We start from the raw sequence: 26,951 nt of genomic DNA, 5'->3' as shown, positions 1-26,951 counted from the left end.
GGCTGCAATTTGTATTAGTTAAAATTACTTGTTAGAGAGAAATAAAATGTTAAAGGCAAAGCCAAATATTAAATGCAGAGAAGTCATAGAACATTTCATGTCACATAGTATTATTTTCCCATTTTATTTCTGTCTACCCAACAGCCCAAAGCATTTGCATGAGGATGGTGACCTTACAAAATATCCAAAGCCTGTGATCACAACACTGAACGTGCCATTCAAAACGGGCTTTATTATCAACATTTACAGGAACATCACTGACATTAACTTTCCAACCGTTACACATGTCTAGAATGAACAGATGCAACAGGAAAAAAAATTCCCATCCTCCGTTCGGAGACTTCTCTCACAGAGAACAAGGTTCAAGCTTCAGCAGTGCCGAAAAAGGTTCGCACAGGAACATCGCCCGTCAGGATCCAAGAGACGGTGGAAACTGGAAGCCCGTACAGTCGTCTCATACTCGTCACTGCATCAGCCATTGTGATTTAGAAAAATATACAGTACCAGTCTGAAGTCTGAGACACATATATCGGAAGGTGCATCCAAAGTTTTAACTAGTACGGTATATATGCTGATGCCAAAATGTTTGTTGTTTTGAGCTAATTTTGTGTCATTTATTAAACACTACAAACACCTTGTCTGGACCCGCAGTATTAGGGTACTTTAGATTACAATTAAATTAAGTTTTAAATACATATACATATTTGGTACCCCAAGGTTACCAGCATTGTGCCTCATTCATAATCTGTTCCTTAACTCGACACTGTTCAACATGTCACTATTAACATTCAGTAGTTGCTATTAGACAGCATAAACTACAATAACTCACTTTAATATACAGTTAAGAGGACTAGATGTAACCAAACTGGTATCATTAGCCCCACTTTTATTTTGATATTAGAATAAATAATTGATCACAACGGTTTTGTTATCTGGTGCATGGCGTGCATCGCATGGCACATCTTCATGGAAGGTGGCGAGGGTCAATGCTTTACCATGGCGGACAGAGAAAAGGCTTTGTAAACATAAAATAAGCTTCGACTTCAAAAACACCACACAAGAAACTCTTCATTATTCCCTCTTATTTAAAATAAACGATACAGACTTGTTCCAGTCCTTCGCCTCACTGACCCGATGAGTGCATGGAGTGCTCCGCTAGCAGGGCCTAGAACATGAGCCATTGTACAAGTCTCCCGTCTTGCATTTATCTGCCATCTACTCGCCATTAGAAATGCACAGCGTCCTTTACAGCTACCGGGGAGAAGCCAATTTGTATTCTGCAACACAAAACGCTGATGTCTCCTGACCAATAAATTAGAACTGAGTGCGACTTCCAATGGGATGGAATAAAAGAGCAAAAGCTGAATGTTTCCTGATAGGTCCACTTGGGGATAGAGCAAAAGTGCAGCATTGGTGGGGCAGAATGTAGAAACGTTGGAAACTCTTACAATGGCTACATCAGTTTCTGCAAAACATATACTGTAAAAGACACGGACAGAGCATGACGGGGAATATGTTGACTGGTCTTGATGCGGCTGCACAGAAGGTTGGCAGATATACTGTTGATGTTAATGCCTTGATAAATCTACGCTACTACAGGATTTCACACAGTCCTTGGAACAATGCAGACGGGGTGGATGAGGATTTGCACACCGCACTGCTGCCTAAATGGCATTACTGAAAGCTCCCTTCTTCAACAGTGATTAAGAATAGCAGGACTCGTCTTTTCTTAAGGTAAATGAGGTGGCCGGGGTTCTCCCGCTAGCTTGTCATGTTTAGTCAGTCACGGCGACGTGAGCATACCCTCCAGCTCATCTCTCACCTCCTCCTCCTCCTCCTCCTTCTTCCCCGAGCAGGGAGTCAACCTTCATAAGGCCTTTCTTCGTCATCCACCTCCAACGCTCAGCTTTGAGTCACAGGAAAGTTATACAGGACCACCGAAGGACCGCAGGCTGCTCCACCTCTCATCCATGGGCAAGAATTCAAACAAAAAGATGGTGTGGAGTGGCTTAACTCTGGACAGCCACCCTGCTGGCGGGCAGCGTTTCTCCTTTCAATTTATATCTAATTTTTTGGTCTTTCTGGAAATCTCCTGTGCTGTGAGAGATGGCGTGGCTACGGGAGGAGAGGTTGAGGGTTGGTGGGGAGGAGTCTACTTGTACAGGCTCATTGTCGGGCTCTGGTACATGCACATATAGGCATCACACAGCAGGCGTCGGGCCTGGCCCTGGATGCTCTTGGGATCCAGAGTGTGGAGCTCCTCTGGAGTCATTTTTAGGTAGGCCTCCACCTCCGGACAGGGGGACACCTGGGGGATGTTAAAACCGTTCTGTCCTCCTGCAAAGCCACATGCGTGATGATCAGAAACAATTTGCTCATTTGTTTAAGCAAAGCCAAAATTCACAACTCATTCTTGGCATCGTCAGTTATTTTGGAAACCAAAGCTACAAAATGAGTGAATGCCTCAGGCGAAATCAAACTGTCCCACACAATAGCCAAATTGTAGATATGAATGGCAAGTGGCTATTAGGCAGACATTAGATGTTTGATGACTTAAATTATTACTTACTCAAATGTTTTGGCCACAATAAAATAAAAAAAGCAACCTGGACTTACAATTTTTAAAACAATCAACAAAAGAGATTGATGATCAACTAATCACATCACTAACTTTTCAAGGAAAGGTTTTACACACGTTTTCTATGTTTCCTCCTTTTTCTGACAATTCATAGATTAAAAAAAGTATATTAAATGCTAACAGTACAAACAAAATACATAAATGCATCATAAAGTGTTTCCTCGTGGTGATGGAGCTGGAAGCAGCAGTACCTATTATTCATACTGTATCACAATGATTCCATTAAAGTCAGCACAAAATGAAAGCTTTGGGTTTAGTGATTCATTCATTTCATTCTTCACTGGCTTTCTGAACTCCTAGCGCACCGTTTGAGACCTGTGTTATTCTTTCACCAGTTACAAAACAATTTTTCCTACATCACATCCTTCAGTCAAGGATCTCACTGCTCTCATAACAAATGCAGAAGGGAAAGGCTATAACTCTTACCGTCACGGTCGGCCATGCTGTCGAAGAAGAGCCAGCCTGAATCTGCACTGCCGTACTTGACGAAGGCCACGTAGTGACTGGTTTCGATGCACAGCACGGCGAACAGCTCCATCCTCTGGCGGGGATAGCTGCCCTGCCGCCCTGTGCCTTCTTGCAGCTCCTTCGGGACAGACAGTTTGCCGTGCCGATGGGTTTTCCTCCTCGGGTGGAGGTGAACCTTAATCAATACAAGCAGGTACGCACCATTACTCAGACTGTTTGTTACAGTGAGTGGCCTCTTAAGGCTAAAGTAAATATCTCTGCATGATTCACGGGCATGTTGAGAAAAAACTAAAACCTGCAGTTGAGGATTCAAACTGCCAGATGGGGAATCTAGATATTCACCCAATGGCATTGCAGTAAATGCACCAACATTATTGGTAAAATGAAATAAATCAACAATGTCTGACACTCTGCCCTAGCAGCCATGCTACTGCAGCATAGCTCCTTCACTGATGCATCATTCCTTTGGATTTGGCGCCACCACATGGCCAATCCGAACACTTCTAACAGCTTGTCTTCTATTAATGCCCCTTGTTTACCTGCGTGTTGCACTTTTCGCAGAACTGTTTAATCTTGCCGGCTGTAATATCTCCATCCTCATAACAGTCTCGACACTCGTACAGAGCCAGGCCTCCGCAGATTCGACACTCCCTTGGAGCTAGACAATGAAAACACACGTCTTTATTGCGGTTGACGCAGGAGTGTAGTTTTTCACGTTAAAGTGCTGCGCTGAAGAGCAGGGACAGCTCGGTGGCATTTCAGTAATGAATGCCACACGGCTGGGAATCAACACTGGACACAAAAATGTATTAGCTGTAACTCACTGTCTTCGAGCAGGTCTGTGATGTCTAACTCCAGAGAGGGGAAAATCTTGTTGAACATTTTAAAGTCCTTGCCAAAGCGGGGCATCTGAATGATAAGGCAGGAGGGAGCCTGGAGGGTCAGGAAAAATACATAAATAAAACTTCATCATCATCATCAACACAGCCAGCAGTGTGGACACATCAACAACGTTCAGCAGCCACAAGATGGGAAACAAAAGGGCTGCTGGGCAGAATGTACAAAATGTGCTTGATATCAAACACATTAGAAGATCTTAACCATTCCTTGAAAGGAAATAATAAAACAGAAAGAACATATAGATGACTGAAAGCCTTTGTAATACTAGACAGAATAAAACAATGATTGAAATGCTGCCTTGCTTCCAGCACATGTGACTGTACGAAATATGTGTTCCAGCTCTGATCTGCACTCCATGCTGGAGTTCAGTGTCGTATTGTAATTTAAGGCGTGTTATTGGCTGGATGTAGCTACGAGTTTATTACCTACAAGTGGGAAGACGGAGTTAAAAACTACAAATATACTGTATATTCCAATGATGATCACAAGAGTCATTCCTACGCAATGCAGATAAACAAGTCAGATAAATTAAGTGTATATTTGTTTTCATCCTTTAAGACTTTCAAAAAGTTGAGTCTAAATGTAATTACCTCTGCGAATTTCAAGTCACTGTTAATGAAGGACCACTCCAGGAGCTGTTGGATGGTCGGTACTCCAACCTTGTCCTTCTTGTCCATGAAGATCTGGTAAAAATAACAGTCCTGGACCTTCTGCCCTGCTGATCTGAAAAGCAACAGTGGCTTTCTTCATTTATCTTTATAAGATCAAGGTGCACCTCATGTCCTAATGCAATAACTCCTCGAAGAAATGTGCTAGTGTTATATAGGTCAAAGCTCCAGGAATGCAAGTTTTATACAGGTGCATCTCAAAGAATGTGAACTTCATGGAAAAGTTCAATATTTTTTTTGCAGTTTATTCAGAAAACTGTGTAGACTCATGTATTTTAAAAAATAAATTCGTATTTCTGCAGGATAAATATGAATCTCAGTCAGTTTCACCACACACTAGAGCATTCACAGAGAAGACTGCTGACTTGACAGTCCTCCAGAAGATTCGCCCTCCACAAGGCGGCTAATTGACAGAAGCTGATTGCTGTTCAGAATGTTCATGGACTGGAAGTCAAGGTGTGATAGGAAAGGATGACTGAGCCTTGAGGATTGTCAAGCAAATCCAAATCAAGACCTTGGAGGAGCATCACAAGGAATGGACTCAGAGTTGAACATTTTAAAGTCCTTGACAAACAGAAATATACATACAAATTCACATGAAAGTAATAAGCAATACACATATTAAACTATTTCACCCAATTTTCATTTTGTTCCAAAAGACAACGGTCTCTTACCTTAGTTTAAGCAATGGATCCACTCGCAGTATGTGATGGAAAAGAATATTGAGGAACTCTTCAGGATCTGCAGTACAAGATGAGTTTAAATGAGACATCGTAACATTTCTATATAAAAACTGGCAACTTGTGTGCAAAAACTGGAAAGTCCAGTTTAAATGCACCTCCGAAGAGTAGGTTGTCTCTTCAAAAAGTTGGTCTATTTAATAAGGAAAGCAACTTATTCAATAATAATAATAATAATATTCTTATTTTCACAGGGAGCTGGATTAGAAATCAACACCAGATTATGAGGAATCTTTCACGCATGAGACAGAATACACATTTCTGTCTCATTCTGCTACCTTTTTCTTCTGAGGTAAACCCAGAGGTGGCTTCTACTTTCTCCAGGATCCTCCTTAGCTTCATCACTTTGGTGGCACAAACATACCCATGTCTGAAGGATGGAGAACAAGCAAGTTAACGACCCACTTGTGGCGTGTGACCTTAGCTCTGCATTAGAGGTTGCATTCAGGATTTTCTCCACTAAGTAAGGGAACCAAAAACATTTCGGCCTCAAAATCACATGGGTCTGTTTTGCTTTACTTATCTGAATTTAAATTGTTAGATAACATTCCTGATAAACTATACAAGTGTACTGAATTCTGAGCAGCTTCAAGAACATTGAGCCTACGACCTACAATGATACCGAAGCCACAGCCCTGCAGCAGAGTACAGGCGCAGTAAATCCTCCAGACTTACATTCGTAGGGGGTTAACTATCTCTGTACGCAACAGATCTTGGGTCTCTCTATAATATTCCACATCAGTCTTTGATCGTGGTCTCAGCAGAACCGTGTCCAGTACAGAGCTGAAAGAAAACAGACTGCAGAACAGAGTACACACCGAACAGTTTACTATTAATACAGTGTTCACATGTGCCTCTGATTAGTTTGGTCAGATAAATGGTGATAATAATTAAGCATATTGATGGATTATTATATTGCTTATTAAGCATATCTCGCCCTTGAACTGCCACCTTATCATGGTGGGGGGAGTTTGAGTGCCCAAATGATCCCAGGGGCTCTGCTGTCAGGGCTTTATGCTCCTGGGAGGTCTCCCATGGCAAACGGGTCCTGGGTAACGGGTCAGACTAAGAGCAGTTCCAACCCCCCAATGAGAGAATCAAAGGACTGTGACATCGCCTGGTATGGCGCAACTGGGGCCCCACCCTGTAGCCGGGTCTCTGCCCACGGAGCTCGGCCAGGGTCAGCCCGAAAGGTTGATGTGGGCCCGGCCGCCGGTGAACGCACCACCCAGGGGGCTCGATGACTCGACTCCCTGATACAGAGACTAGCCCTGGGACATGGATGGATATTAAACATATGCTCTGCAACTACGTTTATGCTGTAAACATAAAATAACTTGCGTTACTTTTGTATTTATTACATAGTTAATTAAAAGTACATTCTGTGGGAAGGCTGTGAGGGTATGTTTCTGACATTGGTCAAATTGAAAGCTAATATTGGTTGCAAGCTTTATACAGTGATTTTGCTGTGGAGGTTTAGGCTGACTGCTTTGTTCAATCAAACAGAAGAGCCCCTGTTCACCAGTCTGTACACCCACCCTGTGAGAGGCAGCGGGCAGAACAAAAACAGTTTACTAATAAGCCACTGCCTCGAGGCAAGCACAGCACAACACGACACTTATATAGCCAGTGAATGACTGAAGATTAGAGATATCATTATAAAACTGATTAACCACCTGACAAAATAGTACTGACCAGAAGAGGGTAGAATCCAGGTAGCAGGAGTTGTAGTGGCCCTGGATACCTTTCTTTTTCCCCACCATGACATCCAGGCCATCATTCTCTGTGCGGGGCGGAGTATTCTCATGTACTACTTCACTTAGGTAGCCTCCAAACGCTACGTAAACACATATTATATAAGTAAGGGTTAGGATACACTAAATTCCTTTAAGCCAATAGATAATTGAGTACCTTTAATCATCCACATCCTTCCATCATACTCACCAATAGAGTTGCATCGCTCTATGGGGTTGGAGGGGTGATGCAGGGATGGGAAGCGAGAGTCGGGTCGGCAGCATTTGAGCTTCACAAATAGGGCTTTTTTGGGGGGGCACGCGAAATACCGCGTACCTTTGAATGTACCGTCTGTGCAACCAGGGCACTCTTCCTCCTGAAAAGGAAGGTTATTCACTTACTATCAAGTGCACATTTTAAGTACAGAGAAAGGCTTACCTTTTACCAAATCAATATTTGGGCTGTTTATCCAAACAGTAAAGACGCATTAATGTGAGCAACATGATAAAGTAACCACAACCAGCAACCAAAAAAAGAGCGAATGCTCAAAAATAAATTCATGTTTTACCAACCAAAACAGACAAGATCAACAGTGCAAACCTCCATCACTGCAGCTCAACGCAAAGGGCCGTTGGTAGTTTGACCCTCGAAATATGACTGCATGTCCATGGAAGCCCACCCCAAGACTTCGGAATCACACCGGTCTCATTAGTTCAATAGTTATTCAATAAGCTGTCTACGGGCGAGGGCGGGGTTCACCCTGACCACTATGTCACCTATGTCACTACAATAAAAAAAAAAAAGCATTTCTCATTTCTATCTAAATGTTCCTTCTCGGGTATCTTTGATTTGTACCCCCATTCCTGACAGTGAAATTTAAATGTAATCTCAAGGTCTGTGCTGCCATGTTGTCTCACCAGCTCCAGCCCGGCTAAGGGTTCCAGCAGACCCGGAGGCAGACCGACCCAGCGGATGACTCCACACAAGGGAGGGTTCTCTTTCACTTCCACCAGAGAGCCCACCTCCAGGCCTGGCTGCCCTCTGGGTGGTGTCGAAGGCCTCGGTGAGGGAGGAGCGGCCGGTGGCGTGGGCTCCGGCTGCTCTCCCATCACCGACTGGACAGAAAGGGAGAGAAGCCCGTGACTCATGTTGTCAATTGGGCCGCTCTTCCTGTTCAGGCTGAACGGCAGAGAGTGGAACTTGTTGTCACTGGACAAGGAGGCAGAGGGCGGGGCTCTGGAAGGTGGGGAGGACTGGTTGAAGTCTGGGGGTGTGTCAGTAAGTGACTTGGCAGGATCCTCCCCAACTGAAGGAGAGAAACAAGAAACAAAAACAGATAGTTAAAACGACGAATGCTGGTCAGCAACATGGGCAGACGTATCTTTAGCTGAGATTGAATGGTTGCTCAAAATGTAAGCAAGACGGGGGAAAAAAAAAAAGAGTATGTTTGTTCCTGAAGGACCAATATCTGGTTTTCAGTAGATCAACGTGTAAAAATGCCTTTAGATGAGAGGTTTCTTTATGCAAAATATTAATTTTGGGGCCTTAGTGACAAGAAACGGGGGAGAGAATGAGAAGTAGACGTGGCAAAGAACTGTGAGCTGGAATTGACCCCACGGGCACCTCTTCCAAACCTCCATACCCGTGGTGCAATCAAGCTACATCGTCATCACCGCCCGAGAGGTCAAATGAAGCTCTGCACTATGTACGTAAGCTAGAGTACTAAATAAACACTCTCGTCAATTTACATGCAGAATCAAATTGGTAAATTTCAGCTATAAAACAGTCAGCCATCTTCAATAAACTGGAGAATTTTGGGATGTTTTGATTCTTGTGCAAACCCTTGTCTTTTGACAATGAGACAATAGCTTAGCACGCCGTCCTTTGCAGCAGTAACAGGTCTCCGACTGTCTCATGAAAGCGGGTTCCATTCAGAGAAGTGTGACTCTTCAGTAGATGCTGTAAGAAGACGTTTCCATCATTTACAGACAGCATCATCGTCATCATCATCATCGTTATGTCAGAGATGGGTGATTTTGCCAGAAGAAAACCATCACAACGTTCATTGTGTCCGAGTAGCACTAGATTTTCTAAACTATTATCACCACCACAATGACACTACTGTCAAACTTTCAGTGATGCAAGGTCATAAGTAGTGACTGACAGACAACACTAACACTTGAAAGGAGTTTATATTCCCTCACTGAGAACGGAAAGTGTTTGGAGTCTCATCTCACGACTTCCTATTGACAGAAATGAAGGCGCCATAACTGCAATTGAAAAGAAGACACAATGTGGAAAGCGACCCCTGAGGAAGATGGAAATGATTACACCTTAACAGGATGAGCAAGCAGTAGCGAAACCAACCAGTTAGCCATTTCCGCATTAACATAACGCTCAAGTACGTAATCTGTTCTTTGTCTTGGCAGATGGCAACACCACATCATTATACAATCCTCATTTTGATTATGAAGAGTAATTTCACAGCTGGCACATGCTAGTGCTAGGAGCATTTCCTCCCGTGGGGGTGTGACGCATTCCATTCATATTCATGCATTTATTTGAAATCGCATGAATTAAATTGAGTTAGTGGTCCAAATTTATGTGTATACTGCATACAAATACAAATGCACTTAGGAATAACATGAGCAATCCTCTAGTATACAGGATACATTGTCATTGTGTTGAAATAAATCCCAGTAAAGTAATCACTGATGTGGGGATGGCATTTGCTGTTTCCATATAATAAAGAAAAAAAAAGACATTTATTTCCATAAAAAAAAAAAAAAAAAAATGGTACGTGTGCTGACTGAACAGTCAGTTGAAAGCTTTTAATAATGCTGCGGCCTGCAAAAAATATTATGCTGAATTTATTATGGTTTTACATGATTTGTGCAACTTGGAGGAGACATTTACAGTAATAAGCATTATTAAAAGCCATCAGGGAACATAGATTGTTCGATGCAGGTGGAAAGTCCCATTGAAATGGTGATGAAGGACAAGACTAGTGGAAAGATCCTTACAGCAAGCTACTGTGACAAACTGCTTCCTTCTGAAACCCATAACCGGTGTGTACATTTTATTACAGGCAGTCATGACAACTTGCCCCCTCGCCTCGAACTCTAGAGGGCATTTTTGTTCAGCGTTCAATTACTCCAGTTACATCCTTATAAACTACATAAACGGTCAATATGTGTGTTCCACAGTTAAATAAAATAAATCTAATATCTAATAACATTTACTTAATTTATTTTGGTTTATATAAGCAAATCACTCTGCACAAGAGACGGCTATCGTCAGGTTTTAATTCTGCAGGTCTAACTATTTCTATTTATTTTGCATCGAACAATTTGAGAACTACATATAACTACAATAATTAAGCACAAATATTTATATAGTTGAATTATTGTTAAGAACAAATTTCTATTTTATCAATATTAAAGATTTTAACGGTTATACAAACTTTCATCATTGTAACATTCTTTTCACAATTATTACCAAAATCCGCTGTAGCTTGACCATTACATTTTTTTTTTTATGTTTTCATCATGTGGGAGAAAAAGATTTCCTCTACCAGAGTGAGCTTTTTATTAAAACTTGAATAGACTCCACAATGCTGCCAATATTTGTAAATGTAAGTAAAAGAGCACCTGTAAAAGTGGCATGGATTGTTGCTTGTACACAGGAGCTTGCTGGTAAGATGCTCAACATTCCATGAGTACCCGTGGTTTACCTTCATCAATGTACCATGTGCTTTTGGATTTGGACTGGGCGGGGGGGTCAACAGAGCTGCCATTTAAAGTATAGTAAAATTCAGACTTGCTTCTACTGCCACACTGATGACTTAATCCTGTAAATAACACAAGTACATGAAAGAAGCAGTGTAAAAAATAAAAAATAAAAAATAAAAACAAGTGTATGTGTGTGCAAGCATGTCTGGTCAGGGCTCAGAGAGCATTTGTTCTCCCTATTTCTCAACAGCAGACTGAAATACAAAAAATATATAGATTTGTCAGAAAAAAAAAATTAGACAACTGTCAGTTGTAGCCATGACAGAAGCACAAAAAAGCCTACAGGAAATAAGGGAAATCCATCCACCGGTAAAAAGGAAGTACTTAAATTCTGTGTTCTGTGTTGTTCCTCGCCAAAAACATTCCATGTTTGACTGATTTTGGTTTTCAGAGTTCTCTAAAACAGAGACCAGCTCTCTATCAGGAAATAGTCTGGGAGGAAGCATTAATAATAAACAGGTTATATGAGACAAACTGGAATCACTTTTGTTTTGTTGTATCCCAATTTATTTCACAACTGATGGAAAGTCCCTTTGACAACTATAATCCGGTAAGTTGTGGGTATGTGAGTCACAACAGCAGCTCAGTACCTTTGCTCTTTGGTTTGCTTTGGCCAGAGGACGACTTGTCGCTGTTGGTGCCTCTGGGGGCAAAACTGTGCTTTTGCAGCCTTTGGTCCTGCATGGAATATTCTGCAGCCCAAATATACATCCACATTAGAGCCACAACACCTAATCAGTCCATGTTAAACTACCATTTACAGCAAATTCACACTGATCATCAACTATCTCCTTCATGGTTTTTAATTTAGCTCTACAGTTTTCTAAACATATGTAAAAGGCTATATTAATCGCCTTCTGTTTCATTAACTCATTCAATGCCATTGACGTCTAAAGACGTCCATTAGGTTTGAAATTGAATTATGCTTCTCTTCAAAGGCCAATAACTCCAAAACAAAAAATGGTAGGAACGATGAATGAAGAGACTTTAATCTTGGTAGGTTCGGAGTGTGCAGTCATAGTACGTAATATTCTGTGGGTCTAAAAAGAGAGCCAAATGAGCGAATAATGCTTGCAAATCCGCGTCCGGCTGAGCTGAAAACGGCTGGCATTGAATGAGTTTTAATATCGCCAATCGCTGCACATAGTACTGCACCTTAGCCTTAACTAAATGAGAAGGAAACAACCGCACTGACAGTTAGCTATAAGGTTAAGCTTCTATGTTTGACCGGGGGCAGAGCTCAGCTGCTACACATAAATCTGGACAGCAGAGACACATCTTAAAAAATACAGTGCATTCTAACCTGGTTTGTCTACAGCTGCCGTTTTACAAACCACACCACACTAATACAGATTACAGCAAACTATCGTAGTCAATCGAATGCAATTTACAATTTTGTAGCTGTTTGTCTGAATAGTCAGAAACAGCCGATGTAAACAAATCAAGACGTCACTGTGGAGAACAAAGACCCCAAGTATCTCGCTGGACTTTTAAAAACAAGTGAGCCACGTACACAGAACTCTCTCTGTCTTCACAAGCAAAACACAAGACGGCGTTCACAACTGGCCTAAGACCGAGATGGGAAAATGCTCTCAAATAACACGAAAAAGCCGGTGACTCACCTGGCATTACGTCACAGATGGGGACGAGACGAGTGTGCTCCAAACTGGCAAAATTACACAGCAACTTCCCATCGAAGACGCCATCCCAGTCCCCAATAGGATTGTCCTGAAACAGTTGGAGACACGAGAAACGTATAATCCTCCCACGCGTTCTTCATCTTGGTGAAAGTGATTCGACGGTTCCTACACGTTGCTTCTTCTCCTTGGTGCATCTCCTTGGTGATTGATGCGATCTATTGTCTTATAGCTAACATTACGCTGAAGTTTGTTGATCTGCATTATGTGTCTTCACCATCCACATCACCTAAGCAGCAGATCGTCAAGCTGAAGCCATTGCACCTTGGAGTTCAACTACCTTTACCAGCACAGCCACACGACTCTTGTTCTTTAGATTGCAAAGCAGCAGGACAGTGCCTCAGTAGCTAGAGAAAGGGCGAGGCTGGACGCAGAGTGAAGCAGAGCAGTGGGCTCCCCTCAGCTGCCTGCTGGCCCCTTGCCACATTGTTGGGTCATACAGCACTAAGTCTTTACCTCACTCCCCGCGTGACTGCCTTGCCTTTCTGTGGGTGGCTCAGATGCGCTGAGTGGGCTGCTGCTGCTGCTGCTGCAAACGAGCAGCAGTCAAATGCCTCATTCTGTGATTCAATCTCTCTACGAGTGCAATATAACGCCCTCTGACAACAGTAGTCAGAGATGCCACCTACTGTGATCCCAGAGGAAAGGCATGCTCTCCCATCATATAGAGCAGCACTCATCATTAAAAGACAGGTGTGTCCAGATGGACAACCTCAGACAATAACTCTGATAAAATGACCTCACCTCCGATTTAAAACTTACTGCTCACTGCCATACTCTGCTGATCATTAGAGCGCACCCGTGTTTGAGTGTATGACAAACGAACTAGAAACACTGAAGGATGGTAAGAGGTCCTTTCCAAGCTGCTGACAACATAAATTCAGTGATGACAACAACTCAAGAAACAATCACAAATCTAAAGTCTTAAATTACTGGTAAAAAAAAAAAAAAAAACACTGATCAATCGCTGGTTTGCATCATCGATTTGCAACCTTGTCAGACTTGTAAGAAACTCTAAAATTAATTTTTATGAACATTCTGTTTTTCTCTGGAGAAAACAGAGAAAGGGGTGTGTCCTTAAATGTAACTTACTGAACATGGTTGTCCTCAATCAATGGTGGAAATAAACAAAAGCAGAAATATTTTTACAATTTGGGAAATTAATAGTTATTTTTCTTCTTAATCATAGGCATTGATTAAAATGACATATCTGAACCATATGATCAAAGCAAGAACATAAGTGTAAAGGTTGAAATCTCTTTGAACACAGCTGTGTGGAACACCGATTTGTGGCCTTTACGTTACACAATGTTGAACAAACAACAGTTAAATCAGTGACCTTTCGTGTTAACAATCAAACTAGTTTTACAACACTATTTTGGGATATGTCCCATATCTAGGGGGAGTCTTACTTACCATGTCAACACCCACATAATAACCCAGGCTTTCATTGCTTGGCAACAGGTCACAAAAAATAATAGTGCCTCTCTCTGGTCCATCCCTGGTTTGCACCAGGACCCTGGAGTTAATCTCCAGTGGAGGGAAGTCCTGGTCTTCATCCAACAGACTAACATGATCCACCTCCAGCTCGCCCAAGACCTCTTCATCATCGTCCTCCCAGAGTTCAAGTTTGTCCAGGGCCACGAACACACCACACTCATCCTCACAGCGAAAAAGTTGACGGCCTTGGTAGGAGCCCTCTGTGAAGCCCTGGCCCCGCCCCTCCTCCTGGGAGAGAGAAGACAAGAAAGATGACGAGATATAAAAAGGGCAAAGGAGATTGGTGAATTATTGTCATAACAAGCAGGGCAGGTAGCGAGGCTGCTTACTCAGCATTTGTCCATGAAGAATAGTGAACATCATAGTGTTGTGAGAGCACATGATCGATTACCGCAGCAAAAGTATGGCTTGATTTGCTGTGATGAAAAATACATTCACCAGTGTCTAGCGGAGATACTGGATGCTCTCACAAACCCTACAGTAACATATTGTGCTTCATTCCTCAAATGTAGGATGTAGATATAAAAAAACTCCTCCTGAATTGTTATTATTTTGGCATTTATTAGCAAAAGGAAAACAGTATTTTATACAGCCAAACAAGTAGAATTTTATCTGGTACATTTGTTTCAGGCCATTACATTGGACAACAGTCTGAATGCCTGTTCTCCATCAGCCCACTCAGGACGACTACGGCAGAATGCAGTAGAATAGACACAATGTTGTGCTGCAATGAGCAACCCTTTGTATATTGTTGCGTACTTAGCTGTACATGCAGAACACAACAAACGCCATGGGCACAGCTGGCACACAAGTTTAGTTCCACTTATTCCACTACTTCTTATTTTAGTGATCTTATTCTTTCTTTTGTGACAAGGAAATAAGCAAAATGTACAAAAATCTAGTCGCATGTCCAACTTTGTGTGATTGTGCAGTCTTGATTGTACTACAATAAGAACTAAGCATTTCACAGTGATTGAATAATAGAATGGTCGTTAAAATGTGCAGCCAATGGGCACGTTTCTCAACATTTATTACTAACATATAAAGCTAATTGTTTTTTTATATACATCACAGATAACTATGTTGTCTAGATGACATAAAAAATGTATAAAAAATGTGTCTTGCTAATCAACATACATCATTACGACCCTATGTCTACTGCAGTACAGCGCCCATGCAGAATGATCACTGAGAAAACACAAAATCTGTCTGCCATCCCTATCAAAAAAAACAAACAAAAAAAGCAAGAAAGAAACAGAAGTCGTGCGAGTTCTTACCAGAAGCTCCACTCCAAACCAGATTCCAGAGAGGGCTCTGTCAGGAAGCAGCGACCCTTTGAAGCGGACCACACCGGGTAGAGGTTCGTCTCCTGAGCGTAGCTGGACACGCACCTTTGAACCACAGTCAATATCACGGACGCGTTCCAGCCGTGACTTGTTGTAGAGCAGGGCGTATCGCTCCTCACAGTTAGTGATGGGGAACAGCAGCTCAGCCAGCTTCTCGTCCAGTTCCAAAACATCCCGCTCATCCAGACTCAGTACCACATTTGTCTGGTCCAGGATACGGAGGCTTTTCTTGCCTTTGCATGGGGGAAGTGTCCGCCCAAGGCTGTTGCGTTCCTGGCAGGCCTGACCAAGACTGCCACGGGGGATCCTCAGAGTCTTCTGGGGAGACTTATCCACCGTGCACTCCTTTGAGACCATATAGAAGCGCCAGTCCTCCCTAAAGCCCCCACTGGGCTTCTCCTGGCTCCACAGGGCAGAGCTCATGGCTGCATTCTAGACAGGAGGTCAGACATCAAGGCAAGCTTGTGTTCTGATATGTATGAAAAAAAAAGACAAATAATTATTAGAATAGAATGCACAGTACAATGGAAACAAACACAAATAACTGGTATGCTACCTTGTATGAAATACTTTAATTGATCAAATACATTAAAATAGACTATTTCTAAAATATGTAACAAACAAAAAACAAGAATATTGAAATTTCATGAATCACCATTATAGATATTTTTTAAACAGGTCGATCAGTTGAGAACCGGTTCTCATTTACAGGACATTCATACACCAGCGTGAGACACTGGATGCAAGGAGGGTGAAATGTCTTGCTCAAGGACACAATGGACAATGACTGGGATTATAGCAGGATTCGAACTGCCAACCTTGAGATTATTGGATGACCCACTCTACCATCTAAGCCACTCCCACACCAATTTCAATTAGTTGGTGTGAAAAATAGTAAATGCAAATCAATAAACCCAACAGGAGAACATAGATTTGCTGGACAGTAAAAGCATCATCCAATGTGTTAAATAATATATTAACATATAACTGTAAAGGAGAATGCCACCATGGCTAAAGCCACATAACTATTTCAGTCTCTACTTGTGCATACTATATATATCTTACTCTTAATCATGGACTAAAACCAGGTCGCTAGTAAAATAATTTGATTGTATTCACGTCTCTGGCCCAGGCATCTTGCTGTGGTTTGTTTTATAATCGCTCATCAGTCTGGACTCTGGATTCTCCCTTGCAGTCATCCCTTTCCCTGCACAGTGTGGCTGTTTAAAGCAGGACCTTGTGTGGTATTACTCATGAACTGATTCGAGTATTCTAAAAATACACAATGAGTTGACAGGACTTCCCCTGATGACACCTTTGGAATGATAATAAGCTATACGACACTGTAAAGAGCACACTGATACTAGATCCATTTAATCATTGCACCTATTATAGCTATAGTGTTTGGATTTTGGGCGGGTTCACGTGTCTATATCACACAATTGTGTGCCATCTTCTCAAGACAAGATAATTGTGCAGAAACGATGCAGTGTTACGAGACAACACGTGTAGAGAACGTAACATTTAATTCACCCTGTCATAGTTAACTAGGCGTTGAATTGATCGGACTTTCATTTCACGTCTTCCTTAATGTGACCATCGCAAAGTCGCAGCTTCACCAAGTTGTCGAACCGGGTTCACCTCCAGCGATACTTTGACTCATGTTCACTAACATCCAGAGAAGCATTGTGTCATCGTCAGGTAAAAGCTGTCAAAGGCCCATGAGGAGGGGGAAGTAGCGAACTGAAAAAGCACAAAATAACCATTTACCTTCAAACATAACAACGCGGACGACTTACCTTTGATACTCGTATGCAGAGCTACAGGCTACCCATGACTGTCATTTCGAAATGTCCATTTAAATTAGTTACGTGCAGGCCTCTGAAAAACGAGCTAACGTCAAGTTCCTACTCTGGTTAGCTAAAAGGCTAGATCATGCTAGCCGTCTAACCGACGAAGTATCACGCTATAGTTAGCCTAGCAAGCTCCTTGATGGCGGGCAGGCAGGCAGAGCACTGCCGCCGTCCGCGGTTTGCTCTCTGCATGAATATAATTCTGGTCTCCATGAGAAAGCCGTAGAATCATACAGTGTATCACTACAGCTACAAAATACATTATTTAAAGTAGACGACCTCACGAACATAATGTATGACGTCAGTCCGTTCTTTGTCAGGCATTGGTTATTCGTTTCATTCTAAAGCGCTGATTGGTTGTTCGTCGTGTATGTAAAAAGCCCCAATGTGGGGTTTTCCCATGAATGGAAGGAAATATAGTTAGGTTGAGACGTAATTTTCAATGAAGATTGTGCTGTAAACCTAGAAATTATGTGTTATTATATTTCTGGATTGCCATTTATTATTTATGTCATTAGCATTTTAATGTAGCTACATACCTATTTATCAATGCTTTATGCACCGTTGGGAAGTTTACATGAATATCAATGCGATTTGCCTGGTGGAACATGTATTATAAACAAAATATTTAATTTCAAACTACTAACCTATTACCTCGTAAATTGTACTGACGAACACTCCCACAACATGAACCGCTACAGTACTCATGTTGTTTTTTCAGAAAATTGCATTTATTTCTACTTTTGACTTCAATCAATTAATTTTCAGTAGACAAAAGGAAAACGCTTAGCATTGCATGTACAAACAAATTTAGAAATCACTACCAATAATTACAAGTAGTGGTCATAATTGTGGTGGCATGGAGGTATTGTTTATCTCCAAGACACCAATAAAACAAACTTAGGATAAATGTCAATATATTTGTATTTTAGATATCTGTAAAGATTCTGTCACCCAGGTCATGGTACAAAATGTTTCCCCTCTCATCCTGGAGGTTTCTTCAGTTGTGAATGACAGTTCATTCCTTTATATGTGATAATTAAATTTTTGCCATGACAAGATGAACCAAAATAAATTCCAAATACAATACCTACATATTCAGATCATCACTTTAAACAAGAGGCTCCACAACAGAGATATTGTCCTTCACTTTGTACTTCCTCATTCCTTATTGAAAGTGAAATATGTTCTGGTACTGGGTTCTTCCTGTAAATTGGAAGCCTTTTGTTGCAATGATGGCAAATTAAATAAAATTAAGCTGAAATAGCTGCAGCTAATTATGTTGCGCGTGTCTCGTAACTCGTTGCTTCATGTCCAAAGAAGACTATTTGTCGCATCCTGATGCATTTTGTGCACTGTAGTGTGGGACATTTCCACATCTTCTAACCAGTTTTAGTTTTTCAATGCAAGGAGATGCATTACCAATAACTGTAAATAGGAATATCAGTTTTATTAAAAGCAGAAGTTCTGGAGCCTTCAATAGAAAAAACTTCAAAACCAGCAGAATAACTGAAGTTGAAAGTTTTCACTCTGGTCTGTACTTGTAATTTTACCATGTCCCCATTTGATGGCAGTATTGCATAAATAAACTAGAAAGAGCAGCTCATTCTCTTCCTAATTAGATTTTCACCGTCCACATGGTGATGTGGATCATCATCAAAAGGTTGTAAATTGTTCCTGGTATCTTTATACACCAACCATGAAAAGTAAAAGTGAAACGGAGTTGATGTGTATTTGTAACAGATTTTTGAATCCGTAAATGAGGTTGTAATGTTAAAATGTCATATTTTTCCCAACATCATTCTGGATCCAATCTGGATGAAATTTGGATGTGAGATAGAAATCCCCACCCTACATGACTGTGTCATATTCCATAAACATTGGTCAATAATCAACCATTTTGACAATCCATTGATTACAATGTTACTGAAAATTTCAAACTGATCCAAAATCCAGGATCTCTTTGGGATCATCAACAAAATTAAATAATTAAATAATAATTTAATATACGGGACAAGCCAAAAGAGGAAGGAGAAGATTTATTATTAGTATTATAACTCCACCCTGAGTACCATGATTAGTTCACAGTTTCCTGTAGGTGAAAAAAATCCTCACTCAGAGGCAGGAGTGATCACAGATAGATTGGAATAAAAGTTTCTGAAGTGAGTCTTTTTTCATTCTTCTTTTCTAAGCAGCACACAACTTCTCCAAGGGGAGTGTAATGCAGAGTGTTCTCTGTCAGGCTTGCTACAGGAAGTGCTAATGTAGAGTTCTGTCATCCAAATCACAGTAGGGGGTCCAAGTTTGGATGCTTAAGAAAGAAAGTCAGACATTGCCAAAAGAGAAAATACAGACATAATCCCAAGAGGCATCTCTGAATGTTTTTGCCTTCTGCTGCAAATTAATTCTTAACACCTTGTGTCAAGGTAAGAGAAATATGTGGCTCCATTAAATCTAAATTCCATTAGATTCCATTAAATTTTGAGAACAATCTGGATACCAGTCTGGAAAATGATCCCATTTACTGATAATGGAAGCTATTAAAAAAAATCTTGTGAATTCACTCACCAAAAATCACAGTCATGAAAAATATCTTCTGGATTTGATCCAGAATGAGGTCGGGGGGGGGGATGACATTGAAAACCCCATTTGGGGATTAAAAATCAGTTCAAAATTCACTTTTACTTTTCATGGTTAGTGGACACAGATTCATTTTTTCATCTTTGTAACTGCTTTGTCCGTTCCTGGGTCGCAGGTCTTGCTGCAACCTATCCCAGCTCTGTCTAAGGGCGAGAGGCGGGGTACACCTTGGACGAGACGCCAGTTGGTCCAGGGCCACACATAGACAGGCAATCATTCACACACACACACACACACACACACACACTCACACCTACAGACATGCTTTTGGTGGTGGCAGGCAGCAAGGTGGAGAACCCAGAGAGAACCATGCAACACAGGCACGGGGACAACATGCAAACTCCTCACAGAAGTGAGCCGAACCCAAATTACAGCACAGAGGACTCCTGTAAAACCGCAGCCCAGCATCAAAGTAACCACGCCCCCCCGAGTTAACGTTTAAACTGTATGTCAATGAGTAAGAGCACGGTTCACTGCTGGTTGCACCTGCCTCTCACAACACGCGTGTAATGCTGCAGTGATGCATTCTTCGTGGACAGATATCAAAAGCACATGTGGTGAGCTCAGTGTTGGGCCAGGTGCGCTGATGTCATGCAAGTAATGATTGGTTTGCCAGAGACTCCAGGAGAAGTTGAACATATTTCATTCTGCATGAATTGTTCAGTTCAGTCCAGTTTCATTTTTTTCAGTCACGTAAAATATATACCGGTACACTGTATATATATATATATTTTATCTACATAACAAATCATAATAAGACCAAAACAGGCAGAAGCAAAAGCTTATATATTGTAAAGTGAATTCAGGTTTTCACACACAATTGTCAATTCACAATTGTCCTCTTGTTTTAGAAACAACTAACTCTCCGACGGAGGTTGTTGTTTTTTTTTTACCGTTTTTGTGTGCTTTTGTGTATGCTAAATATATTTGGGAATTTAATTATCATCACTTTAATCAATGTTTTTTCCGTGTTATCTCAGTGCGGCAGAGTACCACTCTCAAATCGCCAGATCAAAACACAGTTGAATAGTGGTCATGTTTACTACCCATAGTGTCAAATGAAAAAAGATGGTATTCATAAACAACTTTAATATCACAAATAATTTCAAATTACTTCATCTAGTAAATTAAAAAATAACATTGTATGAAGTTGACAGTCTATTTACGTGAAATGGATGATTAAGTCTCAAATCAGCTCCTACAGTGGAAAGATTAGTTTATGAACTAATGAGGCTGCAGAACAGAGTTGTTAAATGAACTGAACGGCATCCCTTTTTAGAGTGCATGTTCATGATCCAGGCCCTGCGATGCGCTGGCGACATATTCGGGGTGTGGCTGCGCTCAAGGTTAGCACACGCACCCTGCTGAGCTCTCTCTCAGATGGGTCCTACTTGTTGGACATTCATTATCAAACTCTGTTTGCTTCTTTCATCTGCAGCTCTCTGCAGCACTCAACGTAAAACACAGAGGCACCTTGCAGCTTGACATCTCTCTGTTCATGCTGTACCTTAAACAGCATGCGGCCACATCAAAGAGCCGCGGCTTACTTTCATGTTGCAAAAAGAAAGAGCTCCAATGATCTACGAGAGCCAATGCAACTTTCTGGAGCCTTGTCTTATTCATTTGCCATCTCTAGACGTCTGGAGTCGGCCTCCAGAAGCCCAGGCAGCACATTTTTTTATTTGTAAATGTTGAATGATGATGTGAATGAACAGCTGGCAAAAACATTTCTATATTTCTAATATTTATATTGATATGGTGCCATTTGTGTTTTCAGCATTATGTTGGTGTTATGTTATCTTGTGGTGTCAGGAAACATTGAATTTCAGTTTTAACATGGGTTACCCATAATCCAGGATCTTTCCTGGACCGTGAACAAGAGTTAATCATCTGTTCCTGGTAACATTCCCAACATTTCCTGAAAATTGTATCAAGATCCACCCAGAACCTTTTGAGTTATCTTGCTAAGCTCTTAGTCGTGGATCTGAACAAAGGCAGCAGTAAGACGCCTGGCAAAGGATGGAGGAAAGCAGCAAGAACAACTCTCAAGTTGAAGAAGGAAATTATCGACAAATATGAAAATGTGTCTAGAATCTCGCTCTGTTTAGATACACACAAATAGAACGGATTAATCTAGTTTAAATTATTTCTTAGGGGAAATATATTTTTGGTTTTTGAACAATATCACGGAAGAAATTACGTTCGAGAACCGAGGTTCCACTGTAATTGCAATTTCATCACAAATATAAGAAGTGAACAGTAAAAAGTGACATTTTATGCAAATGACTGCTGAATCAGGAACAGAACTTTAGTACTTTGTCAGCGTGTTTCCCTAATTGAATGAATGTGACACTAATTGAAGTGTTTTACTTTTGACCTTCGTTTCACACATAAAAGGGCGCTATGCCAATTATTTTTAATTCTCCCGTTCCCCTCTTGAAAAGGCAGGAACTGGCATATTCCGATCATTTGCATTATCCAAAGCCAGTTTGCTTTGAAGTTCAGAGATACTGTAAGAAAAAGGATGTACTTATCCCACATGAAAAAAATGTTCAAAGCTCACAAATTCTCTGGAACAGATGTACATTATCATTGGATTTGCCTTTTTTCTTTGCCTCTCTATTGGTAATAGACTACCTCATGTCCTCCTCATTCTTGGTGTTTAGCATGTTGCCTTAGCAGAAGCAAGCACCCTGCTGTGCCAATCCACACTTCAAAGCTCTCTGTCAAGCTGCTGGAAGCACACGGAACATATTACAGAGCCTCTCATTTCTCCATATTCTAGTCAATATAATTTTATTTTGCCATTCCCTGCAGCTCATGTCCTCCAACAATGAAAATGCCACACATTACATATGCACATGCCAGGTTTAACCCATTTAAGGCCTGTCTAATGTTGCATTTTTCTGTTGTCAAGCGATTCTTTTTTTTTAGAAAACTCCTGTGCTTTATTATTCAACAAAATAAATGAATACAAATTGAGATGAGTAAATTCCTCATACCTTGATTTACTTGTTAGGCAGCAATGCATGTAATGATACACATTATTGAATTGAGTGAAGGTTTTAAGATTGCTTGTCTTAATTACCTCTGTGCTGTGCAGAACTGAAATCATTTCTTTCTTCATTGCTTCCTCTCCATCTTCTTGAGTGCACACAGGATCCGAGACCACTGGTGGGTAATTCCCAGCCTCATTGTTGACTTTAATTTCTGCAGGTAGCACTCATCTATAAATGATCAGGTACGTTTAACTTGCTCAGCAACTTGCAATATAAGCTTCAATAATGGTTAATTATGCAGCAGATATAATATATAATATAATAATAACCCTGAAAAACTAGTTCACCATCTTTTGAGTCAAATGGAGACACAACCTATTCAAATCTTTATTCTATTGTTTTAGATATAAACACACTCTGCAACATGTATTACCGATTTCTCCACATGGTACTAAAGTGTGTCGAGGAGAATATACTCAGGAGAGTAAGCTCTGACTGAAATGTAACCCTGACCCTAATCATAATTAAATAGTGGTTGAAAAGCATGTTGGAAGCTAGCATAGAGCACCTTTCTTCACCACTCCAAAGCAAACTTCACTTTGAACTTGTAAGACATGTTCTACGTCCCCGCATGTGTTACTTGTGCAGACTTATGCAGAGTCCCGAACCAAAGAGATTGAGCAGCAGAGACAGGCTTAGAGATGAGAGAAAGGACGCTGTCTCCGGTGCTGTCGTTTCAAAAGGCCTGAATGCATTACCCAACCGTTACGCTGCCTTGGAGAAGAAAATCTCCATGAACACCAAGGCTATTACCAACACATACTGTACGCGAAGAGTTGAAAGAAGTACAGATCAAAGCCAAAGAAAAAAAAAATGAAGAAAATGTCAAAGAAAAAAAGTCGAATGCCAGTCTGCAGAGAGGAGAGGAGGCAGGAGGAAAAGGCCTCCGCCACTGGTAAAACTGAGTCGGGATGGAGATACAAGGAAGGAACCTTTTTCTTATTTTAAAGACAAAGCATTTAAAATTAATAATCTGCATTTCACACATCAGCAAAAAAAAGTTTTTGTCAATTGTATGGTTACTTACCGGTACTATTAGCATGCCTCTTGGTTTGAGGGATCTTATCTCATAGATTCTTGACATTAAAACATTTAGTTTTCGACTCCACATAAAATGCAATACCTACATACTTATTTTTGTTTTGGCTAACTGACACTCACTTAACCTTAGTTTAAATCACCAAGTTACTAAACACCAGACGGAGCAGCGCTCCTAATCTCATTGTGTAGCCACTATGCGAGGACAATAAAGGCTTTCTATTTCAGGTAACTATTTGTGTCCCAGCAGTGACACAGATGGCATGTTTCAGTTTTAATGTCAGCTAGAGCAACTTTCACCATCACGACGCTGTATAGACTGAAAAGCAAGTCGTGAACGCACCAAAATAAACAAGGCTGTTAGACGCCAGCGATGAAAAGATGTAGCATCATCCAAGAAAGGCAACCCTGAAGGCATGTCTTTGCAGGAATTGGTGTGCTGTTTAAGACTTTGTACTTTGGGGAGATTTTATTAGTTGTAATTTGTATGTAATGGTGCAGCTCAAGCTCGGATTGGAGGGATCCAATCATCAGTATATGAACAAATAAGTCTCATCTAAGTGCATCTATAATCCCTATAAATGACGAGCCATGTGGGGATTTCCAAAAATCATATTTCTAATTGCTTTGGAGATGGAGTTACATACTTTATATTCATTTTGATATCAAATTTGCACAAAAATGTTACACAACACTGTCCACACCATACACACACGGGTGACACAAACCACATGATTATTCTAGTACTATATATATATATACATACAGTACTAGAATATATGTGTATATATATCTCATATTGTCAAAGTAAAGCTGCCATATTAACACTCTGGCAGGCTGTGCAGGGATAGAAACCATTTGTAATGATCAGTTCTGCTGGTTACACTGCTTTGCTTACACAAATAGGCATGTTCGTGCGAGGAGGGCGTATCGCATTGCAAAGAGGCAGACGCTCCGCGTTAGCCCCAACCAGAGATAAGCTGCTAAGCTGCAGATGAAAGTGGGTGCGCATGGAGGGAGTGTGGCATGGTGAGCAGCTGTGGTGAGCCAGATTTGGAAATCCTCTGTAACACCATGACACCAGGACTTCCATGGAGAGGAAGTTATTTCACAACTCACACTTGCATATTTCCACACACCTTTTCCATGACGCGAGATTTTTACGTTTCAACGACAAATTAAGTTGATTTTATTAAAGTGCACCAAGAGGGAGTAAACTTGCTGTCCCACATGATAAATAAGACAAGTAAATGGCCCTGTACTGTCAAACGGTTGGAAGAGGCTTCAGAAAATCCTCAGACTTTTAAACGAAGGGAACGACCACCATCTGCTATAATTGCAGCAGTTCGGCTTTGGTTATATGTAAAGGCTCAAATGAAATATCATTTAATATAAAAATGCTGCCATCAGTGTCACGTAAACTGTGCATTTCTAGGCGTTGTCAAAATATTTGTTTATTTTGCACTAAAGAAAGTGGCTTATCAATTTTTACAGCAGCCCCCCCCCCCCCCCCCCCCCAAATAGACAACCTCATTTGCAAATCTGAACAGTGGTTGCATAGTGAATGAAAATAATAATAAAAATAATAGAGTGACTCAAGAGGTTAACGTGTTTATAAGGAACAGGTTCATACTTTATTAAAAGGGTATTTTCCCTTGGCACAGATCTGCTATCAAATAAATAAAGTAATTAATCAAATACAATCTATATAAACTAATCCAAGTCATGAAAAAAAAAACATTAGGAAGATGGGGAAAGAGGAAAAACAGCTAGTTCCTTTCCAACAAACAATGTCTGTGAGGAGGGAGACAGCTCGAGTTATAAACATGTAATTGTTCCTCCCTGCTAAGTGGGATCAGTAGGGCAGATACTCGGGTATTAGCTGACAGTCAGCAAGTGAGAAGGCTTAACAGTTTACTGGCTATAAATAAGCTGTATATTCTGTCTATATGATGCTAGTTCATCTTTTCTGCAGTCCTCTATATACATCAGCGTTCACAAAATATGGATATCGGTACATAAACATTACAAAGCAAACCAGTGGTGCGATACATAATGAGTTATCACAGAGCAATGGGTTGGAATCCTCACGATTCTATACAACAGGACACAAGATGGTGCACATGGAGATTTCTGCACGACATGATTTTAAACTAAATGTTTTCTGACATTTAACAATATACGAAATTGTGTGGTAGATTTACACGACCATCTAAGGACCTTAATATTTTTCTTATTGTCGAATTTTGATTGTTACCCAAAGTAAAGTGAAAATCTGCTTTCCCCAACTCAGCAAATATTGTTGCGGTGCTCTCAAACAAGGCGCATCACCCACAGTTGTCCAAGGCGGCTTTGTGGAGTGTGTTCTCAACGTTGTTTTAATGTGGATTTGTGAGAATGACAACAGCGGCAGATTAAGAGTGGTCTGCCTGTTCATTAAACCCCTTGTGTGGCTGAGGCAAAAACTGGCTTACACTGCGTTCTTGCGCATCACAAACGCATGCCTGCGGCAGAAAAGTGCAGCCATCAGTGGATAATTAACACGAGAGGGTCCAGGGATCATGTTGTCTGTATAGATGAGGTCGCTCTTTAACCCGACCAACAGACTAAAAGTACATTAGAGAAGCTAATTTATAATAGTGATGCTGAGAAGCGCTGAAAAGGACCAGTAGGTGGACTCGGCTCTCAATTTCCACCAAGCACGTCACTGCCGTTAAACATCGGCATGTTCACGTCGGCGCCCGTAGAGTCCTACGGGACAGGATGACCAGGCTGTCCCGGCCGTTGGCAGAAGATCAGCACTGGTGACTTATGGGCCTAGCGGAGACTTTGGGTCGGTCTCAGTGTCACCCAGCACCAGAGGAATGGGACAGCTGAAA

General features: G+C 41.1%; 1 protein-coding gene across 1 annotated transcript; it reads right to left on the bottom strand.

Moving 5' to 3' along the window:
* Nucleotides 1-212: 212 nt before the first annotated feature.
* cyld (cylindromatosis (turban tumor syndrome)) lies at nucleotides 213-15,929 on the bottom strand. Its single transcript, XM_068744925.1, has 16 exons — nucleotides 15,414-15,929; nucleotides 14,053-14,364; nucleotides 12,562-12,667; nucleotides 11,530-11,631; nucleotides 10,882-10,998; nucleotides 8,066-8,454; nucleotides 7,359-7,524; nucleotides 7,110-7,251; nucleotides 6,090-6,212; nucleotides 5,693-5,784; nucleotides 5,349-5,415; nucleotides 4,597-4,729; nucleotides 3,931-4,039; nucleotides 3,646-3,764; nucleotides 3,065-3,281; nucleotides 213-2,337 (listed from the first exon to the last, which is right to left on the bottom strand). The coding sequence occupies exons 1-16, from the start codon at nucleotides 15,903-15,905 to the stop codon at nucleotides 2,153-2,155; spliced, it is 2,871 nt and encodes a 956-aa protein (XP_068601026.1). The 5' UTR covers nucleotides 15,906-15,929; the 3' UTR covers nucleotides 213-2,152.
* Between the last annotated feature and the right edge of the window lie 11,022 nt (nucleotides 15,930-26,951).

The sequence above is a fragment of the Brachionichthys hirsutus genome, chromosome 1 (assembly GCF_040956055.1).
Source record: "Brachionichthys hirsutus isolate HB-005 chromosome 1, CSIRO-AGI_Bhir_v1, whole genome shotgun sequence".
NCBI classification, from domain to species: domain Eukaryota; kingdom Metazoa; phylum Chordata; class Actinopteri; order Lophiiformes; family Brachionichthyidae; genus Brachionichthys; species Brachionichthys hirsutus.
The sequence above is the reverse complement of the archived record's forward strand: the minus strand, read 5'-3'. Positions and strand labels throughout refer to the sequence as shown.

Coding starts and splice junctions, on each gene's coding strand:
- cyld (XM_068744925.1), bottom strand. CDS start 15,905: ATGAGCTCTGCCCTGTGGAGCCAGGAGAAGCCCAGTGGGGGCTTTAGG. Junction 8,455..10,881: donor CACATGGTACATTGATGAAG/GTAAACCACGGG, acceptor TCTCTCCTTCAG/TTGGGGAGGATCCTGCCAAG. Junction 7,252..7,358: donor AGAGCGATGCAACTCTATTG/GTGAGTATGATG, acceptor GTGTTTACGTAG/CGTTTGGAGGCTACCTAAGT.